This window comes from Parasteatoda tepidariorum, chromosome 9 (assembly GCF_982258835.1).
Source record: "Parasteatoda tepidariorum strain Cologne lab strain chromosome 9, Ptep-v5.0, whole genome shotgun sequence".
NCBI lineage: Eukaryota > Metazoa > Arthropoda > Arachnida > Araneae > Theridiidae > Parasteatoda > Parasteatoda tepidariorum.
In genome coordinates, this window is record NC_141763.1 from 44,597,152 (window position 1) to 44,616,683 (window position 19,532).

General features: G+C 29.4%; 1 protein-coding gene and 1 long non-coding RNA gene across 10 annotated transcripts in view; one reads left to right on the top strand and one right to left on the bottom strand.

Moving 5' to 3' along the window:
- LOC107445231 (nucleolysin TIAR) overlaps positions 1–19,532 on the top strand; it is a 106,981-nt gene that overhangs the window by 53,059 nt on the left and 34,390 nt on the right. For all 9 annotated transcript variants that reach the window (XM_043039964.3, XM_071186438.2, XM_071186439.2 and 6 more), the window contains one exon: positions 11,997–12,054. In XM_043039964.3, the coding sequence (XP_042895898.1) occupies positions 11,997–12,054 (58 nt within the window). The remainder of the gene's footprint in view (positions 1–11,996; positions 12,055–19,532) is intronic.
- LOC147804024 (uncharacterized) lies at positions 4,055–5,357 on the bottom strand. Its single transcript, XR_015429198.1, has 2 exons — positions 5,218–5,357; positions 4,055–4,200 (listed from the first exon to the last, which is right to left on the bottom strand). It is a non-coding gene; the product is annotated as an uncharacterized LOC147804024 (long non-coding RNA).

The following is a 19,532-nucleotide window of genomic DNA, read 5'->3' on the forward strand; positions in this document are numbered from 1 at the left end:
AGAAATTTCATCGTCGAAAGACCCTTGAGTATTGCCCATCGATGAAATGGGAGAAGAACTTGATTAGTTTTTTTTTTTCTTCCCTTCCCTTTTCTTGCATTGGGTTCAGCAAGTCGAATTTCTAAACTCTATTTGGTTTGACGAGTGTTTGTTGTTGGATATTTGTCTTTATAAGTGTCAATTAAAATTGGGGGTTTGATCTTATTTATTTATGTGTACTTTCGAGCTCTGTCGTCGGATGAGAATGAATATTTAAATCCATGCTTTGTTTCGATGTCTGAAAACGGAGAAAATGGTTTGCTAGTTTTTCTTCGTTCTTCCGAACTTAGTTTTAGTATCATTTTCAAAGAATTGGGACAGAAATGTAAGCTAGTTAAATAGAATACAGGGCAAAGAATTCCAATAAAGCTTAGTTATATGAATGCGTTAGTAGAAGATGTGGATGAATTATGTATATTCACGGATATATGTTGAATTAAACTATTATAATCTTAAGTACAATAAGCATTTGCACACGTCAGGAATTTTCAAATATTTTTTCCGTTATGGTCTCAAATGTTTTAAGTTTCCTATTTTCTTCTTAAATTTTAAGGAAGACACAATGGTTTTTGCACTAAGCTTTATCAGATTTTTTTGACAAGTGAAGGTGGCCGGTGCGCAATGCCTACCACATTGTAACCATCATGCTTTTAGTCCCTAAATTGTGAATATTTTACCTCTCATGACTCCCTTGGCCAACAGCTGGCTGTAGCAGGATAGTTTTGCTTTAAATTATTGAAATGTTAAGCCGTTGATCCAACTTATAAACCAAATACAGTTTGCATATATTTTCTGTTTTCTCAAAAGAGAGGGCAGGGCAAATTTACTTTAAATTGTCAGAAGCATATACTAATATAAATTACCTCACAATTTTATGTTTAAAAACATCTAATTTTATTTTGAGAAGAAGAAAAAATCACATTCTTCTATTTTGCATGTTCTTTCCGAATTAAGCAATTCAATTGACCTTACGTATTTAAAAAACAATTTAAGCTTTTTGATTATAATTTTTTTATTGTCATTCTAAGATTATATTTAACTTCATATATTCCTAGTTACAAATTTTTCTTCTTTAGTTGTTACCTAATCATTATAACCTTAAATTTGATAGCAACCCCAACCAATACCTACCAACAATGCTTATTATCACTAGCTAGTTGTAAAACTTCTTGAGGTTAGATTTAAGTAAAATTTCATTACCTACCACCTTTGTTGAATTCAGATAAATATTGCATTCAATTTCAACGAAGATGTACATGTTCAAACTCAGATAATCAAAATATTGTTCAAATCGATAAATAATTATTCACTACCAAATTACATATGAACATGGCAAAATTAACCTAAAGATAATTCTGCTATTGTATATATGCTTAATTTATTACTGATGGGCTGTAATGAATGACGTTTTTATATCAATTTCATTGCTATTTAACTATTCCTTATGCCTCTATCACACGAGAGAAAAATATGTGCAACTGCAAGTGTAAGTGCAACTGTAAGTGAAATTCCTCCGTTCGGAGTTGCCGAAAGGGTTGCTTAATTGCCTGAACGGTTGCATGAAATTGGGTTACCATATTTTGTTATTTATCTTTACTTTTGGCTCATATTTAATTTTATCATATGATTCTATTATATCATAGTTTCTCAACGATGTTCGTAAAGATGCTGCAGAATATTGATTGATTTTGATTTAATTTTTTACATTTGTATTTGTGTTAAGTCATTTCTTCAGCAGGAAATTAAAATTCTGAAAACTTTATTTCCCCATTAGTGAAGTGGCATAGTATAAAAAGGATTATGATTTCTACCTCATAATATGAGATAATATTAAGATATCATTGAATTTCATGCTGCGTCCCTAAAAAGATAAGGGGGTGAAAGGGGGATGGACTTAAATACTATCTAGAATTTTGACGATTTTTTTACGTTGATTTGAGTGACTAATGTATAAAACATGGTGCGTAGCATTTTTAAAAAGTGCTTTTTAAGTGAAGTAGCATAGTATAAAAAGGATTATGATTTCTACCTCATAATATAAAATGATATTAAGATATCAATGAATTTCATGTTGTGTCCCTAAAAGGATAAGGGGGTGAAAGGGGGATGGACTTAAATACTATCCAGAATTTTGACGATTTTTTTTATCTTGATTTGAGTGACTAAGGTATAAAACATGGTGCGTAGCGTTTTTAAAAAGTGCTTAAAGGTGTTTATTTTTGATTTTCATTTTTTAAAGGCCCTTAAAGGTGCTTTTCTTAATAAGTGTTTTTAAAAAGTGCCTTATTTTCCTTTTTCGAAAAAGAGATTTATGAAAAGGAATGTCGATTTTCGTCACATATTATGTAAAAACGTACTTAACAAATTTTTCTATTTCACGTTTTCAGAATTCATTCGTCCCGCACTGGACTGATCGTTAAGACACGGTTCCCAGCAGATCACCGAAGTCAAGCATCACTGGCTATGGTCAGTGTGCGGGTGGGTGACCACCTGGATCAGTCTGCGTAGGGACCGAGGGTGTGCGGTATGGGTCCTCGTTAAACTGTGCTACCGCAAAGTGCTCAACTACGCTCGCAGGTCGTCGGGCTACCGAGGCGGGGGTGCCATCCCCTCCGCAGAGGATCAAAATTGTGATGGCATGTTTTCGGATCATCCTCCGGGATGTTTCCCAGACCGTCGCCAATAGCCCATTGTGCAGCTCTAGTGCGACGTAAATTAACAACAACAGCAGAATTCATTCAACCATGATCAATTTCAGCGTACCGTCAGTCCATAGCGTATGAAAACGCCAATCATTTTACAGGTTTGGTGAAATACTTGCGAGTCCGCATGTGCGTCTAGTGAGCTGGGTTCGGTGAGATTCTTGCTCTCTCATGCTGTATTTTGCAAGATATTCTCAATTTCAGGCTTTATTTTCCACCCTCTGAAATCGAACCGAAAAATCTCTTGATCATTTTTTTGATGGCTAATATAATCAAGAAAACAGTTCTTTGTCAAATTCTAGTTATTTTATCATGATCATGTGAAGTCTGAGAATTATTTTGCATTTTGTCAATTTACCTAGAGCTTTAAAATATTTTTTGAGTGCCTAAAATGTTCTTAAAAGTTGCTTATTTTTTGTTGAAAGATTTGGCTCCGCACCCTGTAAAAGCATAGTTTATTTATATATATTTACTATGTAACATGCTAGCTAGGCAAGTGCGGTATCATTATCTATGTAAACACTAAATCGAATGAGAATAAAAACAAGCTGTCTGATTTAATAGTTTAACAATTCGAAAATTTATAAAAAGTTTAATGTGCAGAAAGGACAATTTTATGACTTATACCACTTTATGCAACTGACATTGCTATCTAATCAAGTAAGGCATTTCTTCAAATTTATTTTTTAAGCTTAATTCAAAAACATAGTCCTTTGAAATAATTCTGTAGAAGAAATGATGGTTTAATGTATGAAATATAAATTTTTGAATTACCTTTCACTCATAAAATATTTATAACATCAAAACTATTAGATCTATCAAATCAATTCTATTTTTTTAAATTCAGTCTAAAAAATACATAATAAATAATGTCAGACTTGTCTATACTACAATGTCTCAGAATTTTATTTTCATCAAATTAATTTACATTACATGAAGGGATCATCAATTTTATTCATTTACACATTGCATATCAGGAATATCACTTTTATGAAAATTATTTTTTCCACTTTCTTAGTAAAATTGCTTTTTAAATATAAGAGGATTTTCAATGTCATACTTACATTTTATTATTGTAAAATTTATATCATTCATTATTGGTATAAGATAATTTAATTAAAAATTATAGGATTTATTTTGGGACAAATTTATTGTAATATACAGTATATAAATTAAAATTTATTTATTATAATAAAATTATTATAATAAAAAAAAAAACAATATTTTATTAAGAACATACTTTTAATGTATCATATTATTTTGTTATAGCCCTTTACGTGTTTTGTTTTGCATTTTAAATAATACAAGAATCAATTTAAAAAATAAAACATTTATTGTCAAGTGAAACATTTAGAACATTATTCATTTTTATTTCTTATTTTTTAATTTCTTCCATAAAAACAGTATTACATCTCTTTCCTTCTTTACCAGATAAACCTTACAGGATTATACGAAATATCTGAAATAAAAGAAAGAAATCACTTTCATGATAAAATTTTACCAACACATTATTAGAATAAGGAAGATTAAATGCCATTAATTTGAAATCATTTAAGTCCTTAGGTATCCCTTTTAAACTTATTTTAAGTTTGACAGATATTTTGATTATAGTTCTAAGATTATTCTATACACTAATGAAAGATGGCAGGTGTGTTTAGTTTTGTAGTTCTTATGTTTGGATTGAAATTTGTTTCAAGAAAAATAAATTGTATTTATAAACGAAGACTCTTAAAAATGTAAGTATATTGAAAAATTAGTAAGGTACACTTACATACTTACTGTCATTATAGAAAAGCTAAGTATCAAGAGATAAATGTGAAGTATAAATAAAAAGTAAAGTATCATTAGTTAACTTTGAATAATTATAAACAAAATATTATGCAAATCATCATACACAAAAAAAAAAAAAAAAATAGAAGGGATGAATGTAGAAACAGACAAGGAGATTGGGAATTTGCATTTTTAATAATTACTTTTTATATATAATATACTACCTTTCTTGTAATACTTTTCAATAATTACTGGAAAATGGGGTAACTTTGTGAGAAACAATTTAAATATTTACCACACATATTTTCTAACTTGTTTTAAAATGAGATTTTCAAAAATTAAAAGAATTCTTAGGGAAGAATAAAATAATTATTTCACTAATAATTATAAAACTTTCAAATAATCGGACACATGCTTTTACAATCAACAGAAACAAAGATTAAAATTTAAAAATAAAGAAATATAATCATTATTATATTTTATGTTATAATACTGAAACAAAGTTTGGCGAGTTGCTTGGCGAATATTTCAAAGTAAAGCTTTTCGCCAGTATAATTCTTTACATATATAAAAATAGAAATTATTTCTATTTAAAGTAATTAAAACTTTGATCGGAACAAATTATAATAAGTTTTAATTTTATTAGCTTAAAATAAATAAATATTTTAAAAGAAAATTTATCGCAAAAATAATGTACCATACTTACCGATACTAAAATCGTGTGCAGGTTCCTGTTATGGTAGTACATCAACTGCATTGAGATGGTCATCTCATAGTGCGAAAGTATTTTTAATGCTTTCATTTTAAAGGAAATGTTATTATTAAACTAAAAACTTGTTCCGTCTCATCGATAAAAAAATTTCATCCGATCATCCTCTTCCTAACGTCGCCGCCATTTTTATTTACATTTGTATATGTCATCACATAAAATTGAAACGTCATAAAAAGCAAACGATCTGATTGGTTCATGAAAGAAATTGCATGAACGGTTGCAGATATTTCGTGCAACCGTAATTTCTATATCACACGAGCGTTTTTTGGAGAAATTTCACTTGCAGTTGCACTTACACTTGCAGTTACACTTGCAGTTGCACATATTTTCTCTCGTGTGATATAGCCATTAGTATAAGATCCTTAGTATAATATCAATTTTTCTCAAAAATTAGAATGACAAAATAAATGAATAAAATTTTTTTAATTATAAACTATTGTTAGTTTTTCACACTATGGTCTTTATAGAGTTAAAATTTATTTTTGGTTTTTTTTCTTCGAATTTAATATTTTACTACTATTAAATTACATATTTAACCTTTAAATAAATCCTTAAGCTACATTGTTTTGAGCCTGCTTTGGTGTAAGAAAATTTTCTTTAAAAAGTAACTAAACTATCGAAAAATTTAAAGATTTCGGGTTTTAATGGAATTCTGTATCTGCATTTTAGTATTTTGATGCCATAATTTCGATGTTTAAAATTTATTGAAGTTAAAAAATTTTTTAAAAAATGCCTTATTCTAGTTACGTAGTTTGTTAGTGTGCCGTAAACTGACCATTTAAAGACCCCATGGACTTTTTTAAAAATTTAACAAATTTCGAATTCCTTTTGACCAAGAAGCGACTGAAATTACGAAGCGAACGTGGTAAACAAGAAGTACCTCTTGTTTATATGCACATTTTCTTAATTACAGAGCAAAATATTTAACTGTGTTCTTTCATCTCGTCTAGAAATAAATACGACCAAACTATAATTTTATTAACGGAAGAATAATCATTTTATCTAAAGCTTGGGATAAAAAAATAAAAAAAAACTCTCCCTCTTTTGGGAGCAAGTCATCGCTTAATCCGAAAGTAGTGTCTTGCTCTCAAATGATAAAGTTTGTTTTTGTCTTCCCATACCTTGTTCCATAACCTCGTAATTGTTGTCGTAATCAGATAAGAGCGTGCCTGTAGCTAACTGGCAAGAAAATTGAACTGTCACTGGCATCGGAGGCCTGAGCAAACCGAGCGTAATCGAAGCAATTAGCTGTCGTTGAAAGGGAAGCTCTTTTTGGGGATGTTCGAATGGCTGACACTGTTCGACGTACCTAACGTCATTGTGCTTGCAGTTTTATTTGTCTTTTTATTTTCATATAGCCTTTCTTTTCATCGGTAAACTTTTAACTGTTGTATTAATGCTGGTATTTTTTTCATACACCTGGTTTTTGAAAAGTTTCTCTTTTGTGTGACGAATTTTGCTTTTGCTGATTTTGGGGTTCTTTTATTTCGGAAGAACTTGCGCGTGATTGCACTAATTGAGAGTTTCGTGAATCTTCGCTGCAGGTGATTTGGAGTTGTTTTGATAAGCTGTAGATTTTTTTCCCCCCTGTGAAGTTTCTGCTGTAAAGTAACATTTATGTGAACACAGTTAAATAAATTAACAACGTGCTTTGTTTTGATTTTGTAGCGCTATGTTGGTGATTAGCTTTTTATCGTGATAATTAACTCTGAAAAATTCATAAGGTTTTTTATTATTACGTTGTGTTGTGTTTTTATATGGCATGGTTTGTTGTACTATTAGTAACTTTTATTTCTTTAGATAGTTTTTCTTATCATAGATTTTTAACAAATATAAACAATAAATTAATTGGTCGTATTCAAATTTGCCTTTTTATTTTTGGTTAGTAAATTGTAAGGAAAAGCTGTTTAAATTGTTTCTGTTTGGTACTAGCTCGGTGCGGTATTAATGGAATTAAAGAATAATTACTTCTACTGATTTATCTTCGAACTGCAGTATTACGAGATGAAATTTTCACTTAAAGTTGAAGGTTTTCCATCTTTTTAAGGACCCAATGTATCCTCTCACATTTGCAAACAGTTCCTCAATTTTTTGATTATTCCCCCTTTTGAAAGTACTTGGCTATGAATTCAAAATAATATTCTGGAATCTAAGTACGAAATGAGTTTGTATGTTTTATGACAGTTTTAAAACGTGATTTCTCTTTCCGGGGGTGTGTGGATCTTCTGTTACAATTATATTTTATTATTAAATTATTAATTATATTTTATTTTTGAATATATTTAACCCTTTCGTGTCGACTGTCACGTATACGTTCCGGCATGAAACATTCCCATTTCTTGGCTGACACGTCAGCTTACCAGAGCGCTTTCTCGTTTATCCCCGGCCGTCACATATTTGTGATTGCTTTCTGCAACGTTTTCAGGGTTGCCACTGCACAGGGCAAATCTGGAAAATGCAGGAAATTTATTAAACAACAGGGAGAATTATTTCTTATTTTCGTTTTTTAGAAAATGGTGACCACTTAAAGCGCATTCTATGGGATATTTAAGGATGGTATTTCTTCACTGTAGCCTGCTATGTATACTGTTTTAAGTATCTTAAGCTGTTAAGTTTTTCCGGCAATTAAAACTAGTATAGTTACCCTAATATAGCTTAGGCAAGAGCACAATGATTGTTTCCTCTTTTGTGTATAATATGTACAGGGAAAACAAGGGGAATTTTTTTCCCCTCCAGAATTGAGCGGCAACCCCTGTTTTAAAAACTATAATTGTTTTTCACAAGATTGCTTTGTGTCAGTAGGATTTGAGATGCGTGTAGGTTTGACCTTTTGGAAATTACTCACATGTACATGGTATTAGTTAAAGCAAATTGGGAGAGCTTATTTTCACTAGAGCGTTGTGAATTAGGGTTGCAGGCTCTGTTAGTTGAAATCTTGAAGACATGAGTTTTTATAGTTAAAATGTCAAAGCATCAAAAATGTTTAACTTAACTTGAAATCGAAGAAATGATGCGAAACATTTCAGATACTGATTCTAAAACAGTTCGATATAGATACTGTAATATATTCTGATTGTTCTGATCCTAAAGCATCTTTGATCAAACATGCAATGTGCACGGCTGGCGACACTGAAACGAAAGGGTTAAGTAACATATTTTGGCGCCAAAAACATTGTAGTATATATAATGTCAATGTCATTAGTGATAAATAAATACTGAGACAATTAAGTAAAAATGCATTTAAAAACGGAAAAGCTCAAGTAACAAATTATGTAAATAAATGTATACAGTATATGTCATTTAACTATTTTAAAATACATTGAAAAAAAAAAAAAACATCTCTTTCATATTTCGGTAGTTTCATGGATTTAGGCTTACATAAAAAAAAAAACCCGGCACTTGACAGACGTTCGCGAGACCCCGATCTCAGCGATACGCGAGCTTTGCAACTCGAAGCGCGAAAGGGTTATTTATGTCCCACCCTTTCCAATGCTTAATCAATGCTATAATCCCAATCTAATGTTTAATGTATTGTTGTTATTATTATTTAAGTGATCATTTGTGTGAGTGCAAGTGATGCACTTTTAAATCGTAACTTTTATCGTAAGCTTTAAAAATGCAGATGCATAATATCATACCGAAAGAACAAGTTTTGCATTAATAATAATATAGATTTATAAAATAGAATTTAATAAAACATTCATTTCTCGCTAAGCTCCTTGTTTCTTATTGTACGAAGTATCTGATCTCAGTTATTATGATAAGGATTACATATGATTATTAATTGAATATTTTGGAAAGTACTTAACTAATCAGGTCTTTGCTATTAGTAAAATAATACTTAACTGATAAATACTGAGAAGGAAATTTGTTCCACACTATTATTTAGGTCTGTTTTAAATCAAACCAATAATTTTGATTGTTGTAAATGACATTAATGAACAACAAAACGAACCAGTATCTATTTAGAATAAGGAATCACTGCTAACATAAAGCAGGACAAATTGAAAAATAAATAATAATGAAAACAAAAAGCAACTCAAGTTTAAAATTCTGACAATAATTGTTAATTTAAAACTGACTTAAGGCAAATTTTTGTTTTTCAAACTAGTGCTTATCAAGAAAAGGTATGAGTTCACATATGTGATTATTATAACTATTAGCTGAACTGGTTGGTCCCTTTCAAAACCAAGTTAAGTTCCGCTATAACTTTAGTGATTTTGGTCCTTAGCTTTAAGATTTTTATTTTTTTTATTTTGTTAAATTAGTATTTAATATTTGATAGTTTTATATTCTATTCTTTTGAAGAAAAAACTTGTAGAAAAAGCTAAATTAAGGTGGACGTGTTTTTGGGCGCAATGTTCCCTATCCAAGCCTTTATCTACTGCTAAGACTTCTGTTCGAAAACCCTTACTGCCAGCTATCCATTACTCCTCTTAGCAGAAAATAAATAAATTAACCAACTTATTAAACATTATCTGTGGAAAGTAGTTATATTTTTTCAATCAGTGAACAATGATAATCTGTCATGGCTACCACGGGTCAGGGAGAAATGGGAAACCCTGTAATTGTCAGAAAATTTTATGACTCAAAGAAGAAGGAAATAGTCGGGAAAAGTTAGTTGCATTTTTCTACAAAAATCTTTGGAAAATTCTTAACTCATACCAGGAAAATAACCAGTCTTGGAATTGTCAGTAACAGTCATCAGTTATTGAGTTTCGAGTTAAATAACAACAACTTCTATTACAATTATTTGTTGTAAAAAATCCACTTTTTAATGAAACTTTTCCATGATTCCATCCTCATTAAGTCAGAAAATCAGTGTTAAAAATTGGCATGCATGGTCTACATTGAAATTTTCCTAGTAGCTAAAAATGTCAGTGATTTTTTTCTTTTCTTTTTTACTTTAAAATTTTCCTTGTCTGGGAAGTTTTTATTTTTAAGAAATTAAAGGGGAAACCCCGTCTGACCTTTTTTTGAAAAATTACTTTTAGTGGCTCATGACGATCTAGAAGAAATATGAAGAAAATATAATCAATCCCCATGACTTCCAAATTTATTAAATATGAGAAATAGTATTTATAAAAATAAAGCTTCTTCCAAATGTCTGTTTTTTTCATTTTAATCGTGACTTAAGGGAGATGCAGCAGTTAATATTCAAAAATGTGTTTTTCCAAATTCTTTCTAAAATTTCATCTTACCTTTGTTAAATTTTTGGTCTTTGTAAGGGATACAGTTGCAATTTCAAATAAGCTTCATAATTTGAATTACGTTCAATGTTTAGGTGTAGATTCGGCATTGGGGAATAATTATAATTTACTTTCTGGCCATTAACTTAATTAGCTCAGTTTAGCACATGATTTTTTATCGTTTATGTATTTAAAATATGTTATGTAAAGGTGACGTGTTGGTTGGGTCAAGCATGTGTATTAATATCAATGACACACATAGAATATCGGTATTTTATTCCCTCATAATTGAAAGTAAGCATGTGTCATTAACTATTAGGGTGATTATGCTGCTTAAAGGCTATGGTAAGTAGGGGCCTCCATGTCTTCTATTTCATTTGTTTTGGACTAGTATGAGTAGAAAATGAGACTTAAAACTGACTAATGGTTTAACCTCTTCCTTTCAGGAAGAAATACGATGGACACACTTCCATTTATGGGGGATTAACAAGTTTGTAGATTACAAAACGTAAGGTTTAAATGCATCCTTTTCACAAACTTTTTACTACTCATCCTTTTCTTTTTTACTTTTATTAATTAACAAAATAATTTGAGAAAAATAAACTTTTTTTAAGAAAACAAAAATTCAAATTAAAAGCCATTTGCTATTTTTGCTACCATTTATTTTTAAAGTAGCTTTTGCTGTTTTTTTTTTTTTTTTTTTTTTTTTTTTTTTTTTTTTTTAGATAACTTTTTTTACTAAATTTACATCGGTTTGTTGTTAAAATTTAATTATTTCTTTCTTTGCATTAATTTATTGGGAAAGCATTTTATTGCATATTTTGATCAAAAATTGTATCTAGCTTCAGTTATGTTGTCAGTATATTTCAGCATTCTGTTGCTGTCTGCCGCCATCGGCCAAGTTCTGAAAGCTTTTGCAACTGATACAGGTTTGGTTTCTTTTTTTAAATTCATTTTTTGGCGCTATTTCCCCCATTTTTCCTTTGTTTCTTTATTTTTTTTATTACTTTTGAATTTGAGATAGTCAGGTTGGGGGTATATTATTCTACACGATCAAAATAGTTTAATAACGACGAGATTCCAAATTTGGTTTAGTTTAAAAGTTATCAGGTAAGTTGGTCAAAGAAAAAAAAATGGAGAAGTTAATAGATCGTTCATCTCGGAGTGATATTCTCGATTTATTCTTCAAAATATGTAAAGCTATTCTGATCTCTAGCTACATATTAAAAAATGTAGAATTACTAGCAGAATAAATTAGCGAACTGTGCTCTGAGATGTAACAGGTTTACATGTTTTTTTTTCTTTTTTTTTGCGGATGAGAAAGCGATAGTGAATAGTTAGTTAAAATTGATCTTACAAAAATATACGTTTAATGCGTTTAGTGTCTGGTAAGTATTTTATAATGTGTTAAAATGTTTGTACTAATTTTTCTAAGGATACATATTTATCTTTTCTTTTTTAGTTATCGTTTTAAATAGTTTTACTTTGAAACTATATTTTTCTAATATTTATGCTTCTCTTTAGGAAATGAAAGTCAATTGGGCAACTTCGCCCAGTAACACACCAAAACAAGATACAAGTAGTAAGTATCATTTTTGTTTATTTTTAATAGCTTAAGGGATAATGCCACTATTGCTTCACTTAATTCGCTTGTCCTTTCACTTTAATTGTCCATCAAGGCATGTAAACGTACGTACAAAGCTTAAAAAAAAATGCAACTTAAGCGTCTGAAAATTCTCCATTATCTCCAATAATTATGAGGAACCCTTTAAACTTATTATTTGCCATAGCTTTTCAAGAATGCAACTTTGTTAATCTAACTATGTTGTAAAATCCTGCTAATTAAGACCCAAATTGTAAATTAAATTTTAAATAGGGATTTACAGATATAGTTAATTTTGTTGGATCATAAGAGTTCAAGGACTCTCTCCTTCGATATTTTTCGATAAAATTACTATCGCGAAATTCAGTTTCCATACCTTGAGAACTATCTCTTCTATTTTTTTTATATGCAGTATGCATCAGGCTCGACAAATTTTTTAAGTTTTACATGCCTAAACATCTTTTGCAGATGCTAATTAACTGTAATTTGTGCATATATATATATATATTTTAATGTAAGACGTATTCTTAAATTCAGGAATAATAAACACTTTAAAAAAATTTCTTAACATACATTAAAATCTATTTATGCTAAATTCAAATCTGATGACTTTATAATAAATGATTTTATAATAAATCACAATTACAGTTAGACGTACTTTCAAATATGCAAAAATAAACATTAATGATAAAAATGAGATAGATAACCTATAATTTACTCTGGAAAATAATAGTTTAATATAAATTTTGCAAAAATGAATGATTTAAAGTTAAGTTTAATAATATTCATCAGAACATTCATCAAGCTCTGCGTTCCATCAAAAATTCACAGAAAATAGAGCAGCAGATGAGTCCACGTGCGTCTCCATGCATATTAAGCCTTGCACAGAAGTATTGATACCAATCTTAGAAGTATCACATTAATTAGAGCTAAAAATTGATAACACATAGTTAACGTTAATTGAAACAAGAAACATGGATGTAAACGAGTTAAGTTTTGTCTTCGGCAGACGCATCTTCCATTATTCGTCCGAAACGAATATTCTGTGTTCAGCAGTATAAGCTGAATACCAAATATTTGTATGTTGCATCTCTAATTTAGAAGCAGCAATTGCTGTTTATTTTTGAAAATTAATTTTTTTTAATTATAATTTTACAGTGCTGAGCATAATCTTGTATCTATGTGCAATTTAAAAACTCATTGAAAAGGTATTTTGCAATAACCGGACTCTATTTACACAAATTCATAAAAGCAGGACCCTGGTTGAAAGAATATGACTTAACGTTTATTTTACATTCACAAATTACGAGTAATTTTTTCACAATTTTACAAAAACAGGACCTTTTACAAAATGTCTGGACAGACCCCTGTCTTTCCAACCTTTGCACTCTGTGTCATCACCTTCGCTCTGTGTCAGTATTAAGCGCGAATGAGTATAAATACAATGAAGGCAGGACATTTAATAAAGAAGTACTAATATCAGAATTATAAAGTTTTTATTGGCTGGTGAGTGACATTCAGCTCTTCATATCGCTTAAAATTTATGTCACTCTCGCGTTTACTTACACATTGCAATATTAACTGATATATCAATACTATTTTCAACTCTACTGGTTAACTTTTTGTTAATAAAACTAAGCATGACTTTGGAATTTAGAAATAAGCAAATTTTGTTTTGCGCATTTTTAATTTTATAATTCAATAACATTTAGTTCTTATCTAATATAAGTGAGATTTTTTCCCCTTGAAACTGTGTATGTAAGCCTCAAATGTTTTCTATACTGCCCCCCCCCCGTTTCCGTTTAACTGCCTCATTGGCAACTTTTCAGTGATTTTCGTCAAAAATTAAGGCTCTTAAATCGGTATTATACGACAGTATGTCTTATTTTATATCACGCAAAATTATTTTGATTGCGAATTGTGACGCTAAGCTCTACAGTCTTTTATAGGAAGTTTGGTAACGTTCCTTTGCGGTTTGCTAGTCCTTAAAATACGTTTGAAAACTAAAAATTAGCGTACGCGATTTCAAGGAAACTTGCTAAGATTGATAAAAATAATAATTAAAAATTTTTACATTTTTGATTCTAACGGAATTACAAAATTCAACCGAATTTAAATATTATCTTAAGGGAATTTCTGTTTCAAATTATATAAATTAAAAAAACATTTTATAAATTAAGGTAATTCTAGTGCTATTAAGAAAAATTGCGAAAACACAATTTCTGTGTTAAAATATAGCTTAAAAGCTTGTGATTGCAGGTTTTAAATTGTTTTTGTGTAAAGTAGATTACGCGTCAAAGTATTAAAATGTACGTGTTATTTCTTTTTCACTATTTGGCTCTCGCCATGATTAATAGCTTTATATATATTTGCCAAATCACTCATATTTCTCAAAGATTTGTTTAACTTGTGACACAAATTCACGTGTTCGGATTAATGGGATTCCAGAAAGTTGGTAAAATTATTTCAACATCGTAAACAATTAACTATTTATAGAATGTACACACTTTAAAATCTTTTTTAGATAGCAAAATATACGTATTTTTTCTCTTTTAAAGTTGTCTACATCAGTTTCTATCATATTTTCAAGAGTCTTCTGCCATTTTGGATTTTAGAAAACAATTGTCCACTTGAAAACTATATTTTAAAGATTGTAGTGTAATTTAGAATTACTTTTAATTCAAAATAGCTTCTGAACTTGTATTCTTATATTACCCCCCCCCCCTAATTGCTAGTGGCAATATCCCTTAATTCTTACTCATTTGTTTTGCTTTCTTCAAATTTAATTTTTACCATTCATAAAACTATTTTTGAAGAGTAATTTCGAATTATTAATATAAATTCTTCGTTTGATATCTAGCTGTCGCATTGGGTATTTCTCTTTACAAATTAGAGATTTTTAACTAACTTAGTATGAGGCATAACGCAGATCTGAATTTTAAACTTTGGTAACAATCAAGTTTCGTTAAATTTTCTGTAATAGTTTTTAGTGGAAGTTTAGTAATTCTGCCCTTTACCTGGAGATTAATAATGACAAAATAAATTATGGTAAATAGTAAATTTTGACAAAAGTTTTTTGTAAAAAAAGAACGAAAAAAAAATTCTGACTAAAATGGCCATTTTGGAGATATAAGCTTCGAATCATGCAATGTTACATGCACACAATTTTTATTTTATTTATTTTTATTTTAAAGAGTTTTTAAATTTTTTTTAAAAAGCTAATTTCAGGTGGGTCTTTTAAAGGTATAGTTCGTTTTTTCTTTTTTCGGTTCTATTTTTTTGTTTTGTTTTGACTCACGGCTAATTTAAGAATCAAAACTGCTCTTCTATTTTAACTGCAAATAGATTAAAGTATTTTAAATTTGGTTTTCCTATCTACCCTTAAAATAATTTATTAAATATCAAGTATTTTCTTATGTTTTTTTATGAAATATTTTTGTAACAAAATGCCAATTAATCCCAGTCTCGTAATGATTACAATGTTGACTATTTTTCCGATAAATTTTTTGTTTTCACAGTTAACTTATAGTTATCGATAATAAATCAGATGTCCTAAAATTCTATGAAAAATATTTTTTTTTCTAACTGGAAAGATATTTAGTATATGTAGTGAATATTTAATGCGTATAGTGAAATGTGAAGTTGCTATAATGTATGAATAAAATTCAAAATCTGTTGTAGTTTACAACTGGTGCAGAATATGTCCCATCACGTGATCGAAGCTCAAGGGAAAATTCAAGCAATTATGGGGATATTTTTTTTCCAATTCTCTATTGAAAGATATATATATATATATTAAATGTGCCGTTTAATTAAATTATAAAATATTCTTCCTATAACTTATTCTTCTTATAAAATATATATATTTTGAAGTCTTATTTTTTAATACACCTGTTAATTTATTCATTGTGTAAAATCATTAAAAAAAGCGCAAATTACATAAAAACTTGAAACCTATAAAAAACTAACTAAAAAAACCTTCCTATTTAAAAAAAAGTGTTCTTGAGAACATAGTTTTTTTTTTTAAGATGGGGATTATTAGGCTCTTAGAATTTTCTGCACTCCTGTAGTTAACAATCGTTTCCAGATTTTGAGAACAGAAGTGCCTGCTAGTACATTGCTTAAAAATTTATTTTCTGTTAGATACTTAGACAGCATTCACAAATCTTAAAAAACGATATAGTTTTATCGTTTCCTTATTGCTTGTTAAGCAAACAAATATTGCGATTGTTATCCATGCTGTCTAAACTTCCTTATTTACTCAATATCTAGGATATTCGCTTCAAATGTTCTTATTTTTGTTTTAGTGATTTAAAACCAACGGTTATGATTCAATATCTAAACTTTAAACGCTTTAGGGCATTGTCTCTCCATTATTAAAATCTCTGAAATAATATTTTCGATTAGAAATATATTAAAATGGGCTTTTAAATTTTGTTCAGTCTCCAAGGAGTTTCTGTATTGAGAATAATAAGTTATACAATAGATGAAATTCAAACTAGGATTACAATTTTTTTTTTTAATTATAAGTTGTTTGTTTCCTATGGTGAAAAAAAATCACTCAGCTTTTCCGCTCATGTACTTATCTTTTTTCTGAATTACACTATCTCATAGAGTGATTCGTATTCGAACAATTTACGAATCACGCATCTCGATTAATTCTATCGCAATGAGGGAATCTTATTTCGCCATCCTTACTAATGCTATTTATGCATTTTTAAATCACATGCGATTTGAAATAACGCTATCATTAGCTCTCTCAGCACAATTATGCAATCTAATTACAAATCGTGAATCTAAGTTAAGTCTTGATGATTCATACATCCACATTTCGTGATTCATATAAACGTAATTTAATTACCAATTCACGAGTCTCAGTTAAGTCTGATTCACGCATCAGTAAGTGTAATTAATGTAATTGAATTACAAATCATGAATCTCTTAAATTTATTTCTGATTCACGCATCACTATTTGTATTCACGAGTAGGAATCAAATCGCTATTTATACTAAACTGGTGTACAAATTTTTATTGTAACACCGCCGTTTGTATTCAACCGATACAGTGTTACGAACGGAGTATATCCGGTCACAAAATCCAGTACATGTCTTGAACTCACAAGTATTAATTAAATATTGGTGTGAGCAAATATTAACTGATTATTGTTCTAATGGAAGTTTCTTCCAAAATGAAGAAAAATAAACTTTTTCAAAAAAAATTAAAAGTATTAAATATTGATTTTTTTTTTCTTAAACAACTTTAATAGTTAGTATTTATTCGGAAGCTGTTAATTGCATCATTTCTAAATAAGCGAAAACAAAAAAGCAGCGATTGGAAAGAAAAATAAGTGTTATGAGTTTCTCAAGAAGCTAAAACAATTAACTTTCAAGGAGTAAAGGAAAACCTAATTTTATAATTGTATAAAGAACTAATAAAATATCATTATTAAACTCTATAAATACAATTCAAATTAACCAGCTGTATGCTAAACATATACGCTACTACAAATCACACATAGAATCTATAATTACAAATAGCATACTAGTTTTTATAAAAGTACCTTGAATACTCTATCTTTAACTAATATGATATATAGATTTTAAAATTCTGTATAATGGAAAATAAGAAATAATGGATGTGAAAAAATTAACTTTCTTGCACGCACATTAAATTTGTTTAAATTTTAGCTATTTATGTTTTATTTGTTACTTAAAAAATTGTTATTGGTCATTTTTAGTCTTCCATCCCATTTCATCCTTTTTGTTCCCTGTCCCACCCATTTCTTCTAGTGTCCTGAAAGAAAAGGTTTATTCCATACTAAATCTCATCCCTGAGTAGAACAAATGATTTATTTTTGGTTTGTCGTTTGCTTTTTTAAAAATTAGTCTGGAATAAGCATAATCTTATTTTTTTTTAATGTGTTATTTTACATACCCTGATTTTTCTTTGGCTCTCAACGAGGTCTGGTTAGCATTATTTTTAAATACTGTCCTTAAAAGCCAACCTACTTTTACAACCGTTACCCTGGCGAAGCAACGAGTAAGCAGTTTTGAGTAAGAAGTTTTATGCAATGAAAACATGTGTTTGCTTAGCTTAGTTAGTTTATTTTCAAAAGTTTCGTATAAAATAATTTGGCTAATCGAATCAAATAAATGGAACTAAGATTTTTTATGATCTAAAAACCTATCTGGTTGTTTTCTTTACTCAACTTTGTTTGTTCACACTTATTTCTTTCTTGACTGTTGCTGCATCTTTACTCTAAAAAACTGTAAAGCTTAGATTGGAAGAAAAAAAAAGCTTCTTCAACAAAAAAGTTATAAATAAAATTCATAATTTCAAAAAAGTTGATGCGTTGCTCCTCTTTGGAATTCCTTCTCGTATAGGAAAGGTAGAATTTATGTGATCAATAAGCTTAATCAGAGTAAAATTACACCTAAATTGAGTTAAAAAATTTCATAATGTATTCAGTCGAAACCTGGTAATTTTCCCAGACGAATTCTGCGGCATTGCAGTCTTACGAGTACTTCATGTAAGTATCCAAATTCAATCTGTTATAGATTTTAATTAAATATACACTAAGGCCATCGACTAAAACAAGGCTAGGCAAAATTACGGCTGAGTTCGCGATTTTACGAAAAAGTTATATGACGTATTCACGATCACGATAGGGTCGTAGCGAGAAATTTTTCATGGAGGGTGATGAGTTGACTGCTTATATATATTATATATTATTTAAACCAGTTCACTCCCTGAGTGTTTTTAGAAGTGTGGCCCACCCTGCTTGAACTTGCACAGAGGTAAATGCACCCTCCCTACCCTTTTTGTTAAAATGTTTCCCCCTTTTTTATTCAGAACAAAATGCTCTTTTTTTTACTTTAAGGAAAGAGATTGCTGTAGCAAAAACCAAGAACTTCAGATTACCATAACTATTGTAAATTATTCTTCCACTAAGTTGATTATTTATTTGAGTGTTTTTACCGTTAGGCACTAATCTAGATAGATAAATTATCAAGATTAGTGCTCTTCAAAACAGACTGTGCCATTGTTTTTGAAAGAGCACCTTGACCCTATTTATTTTTAGGGAAATCTCTTTAAATATTTATTATCGCTTTAAAAATTATCTCTAATCTACTTAGCTAACGTGATTATTTCGCCGACTTCTTACATTGCTGAGTGTTCTTCGGTGATATAATTGTTACAGTTCCAATTTATTTATACAATATTTTAAAAACTTCCTTTTATTTAGGTCTGTCATTTCTCAATATTTATGGCCGGAGCAAAAGACAATTGTTATCATGTTGCAAATTTATTCCAATCTGTCCATATTTTATGTGATAAACATTTTTTTTTCCCCTCGCTCAGCTCCCTAACCCCAACAATTTCAGAGTCATTTTTTATTTGTTTCAGATAAACATAAAAGATTGCAAATAAAAAGTATGCAATTGCAAGATCTCAAT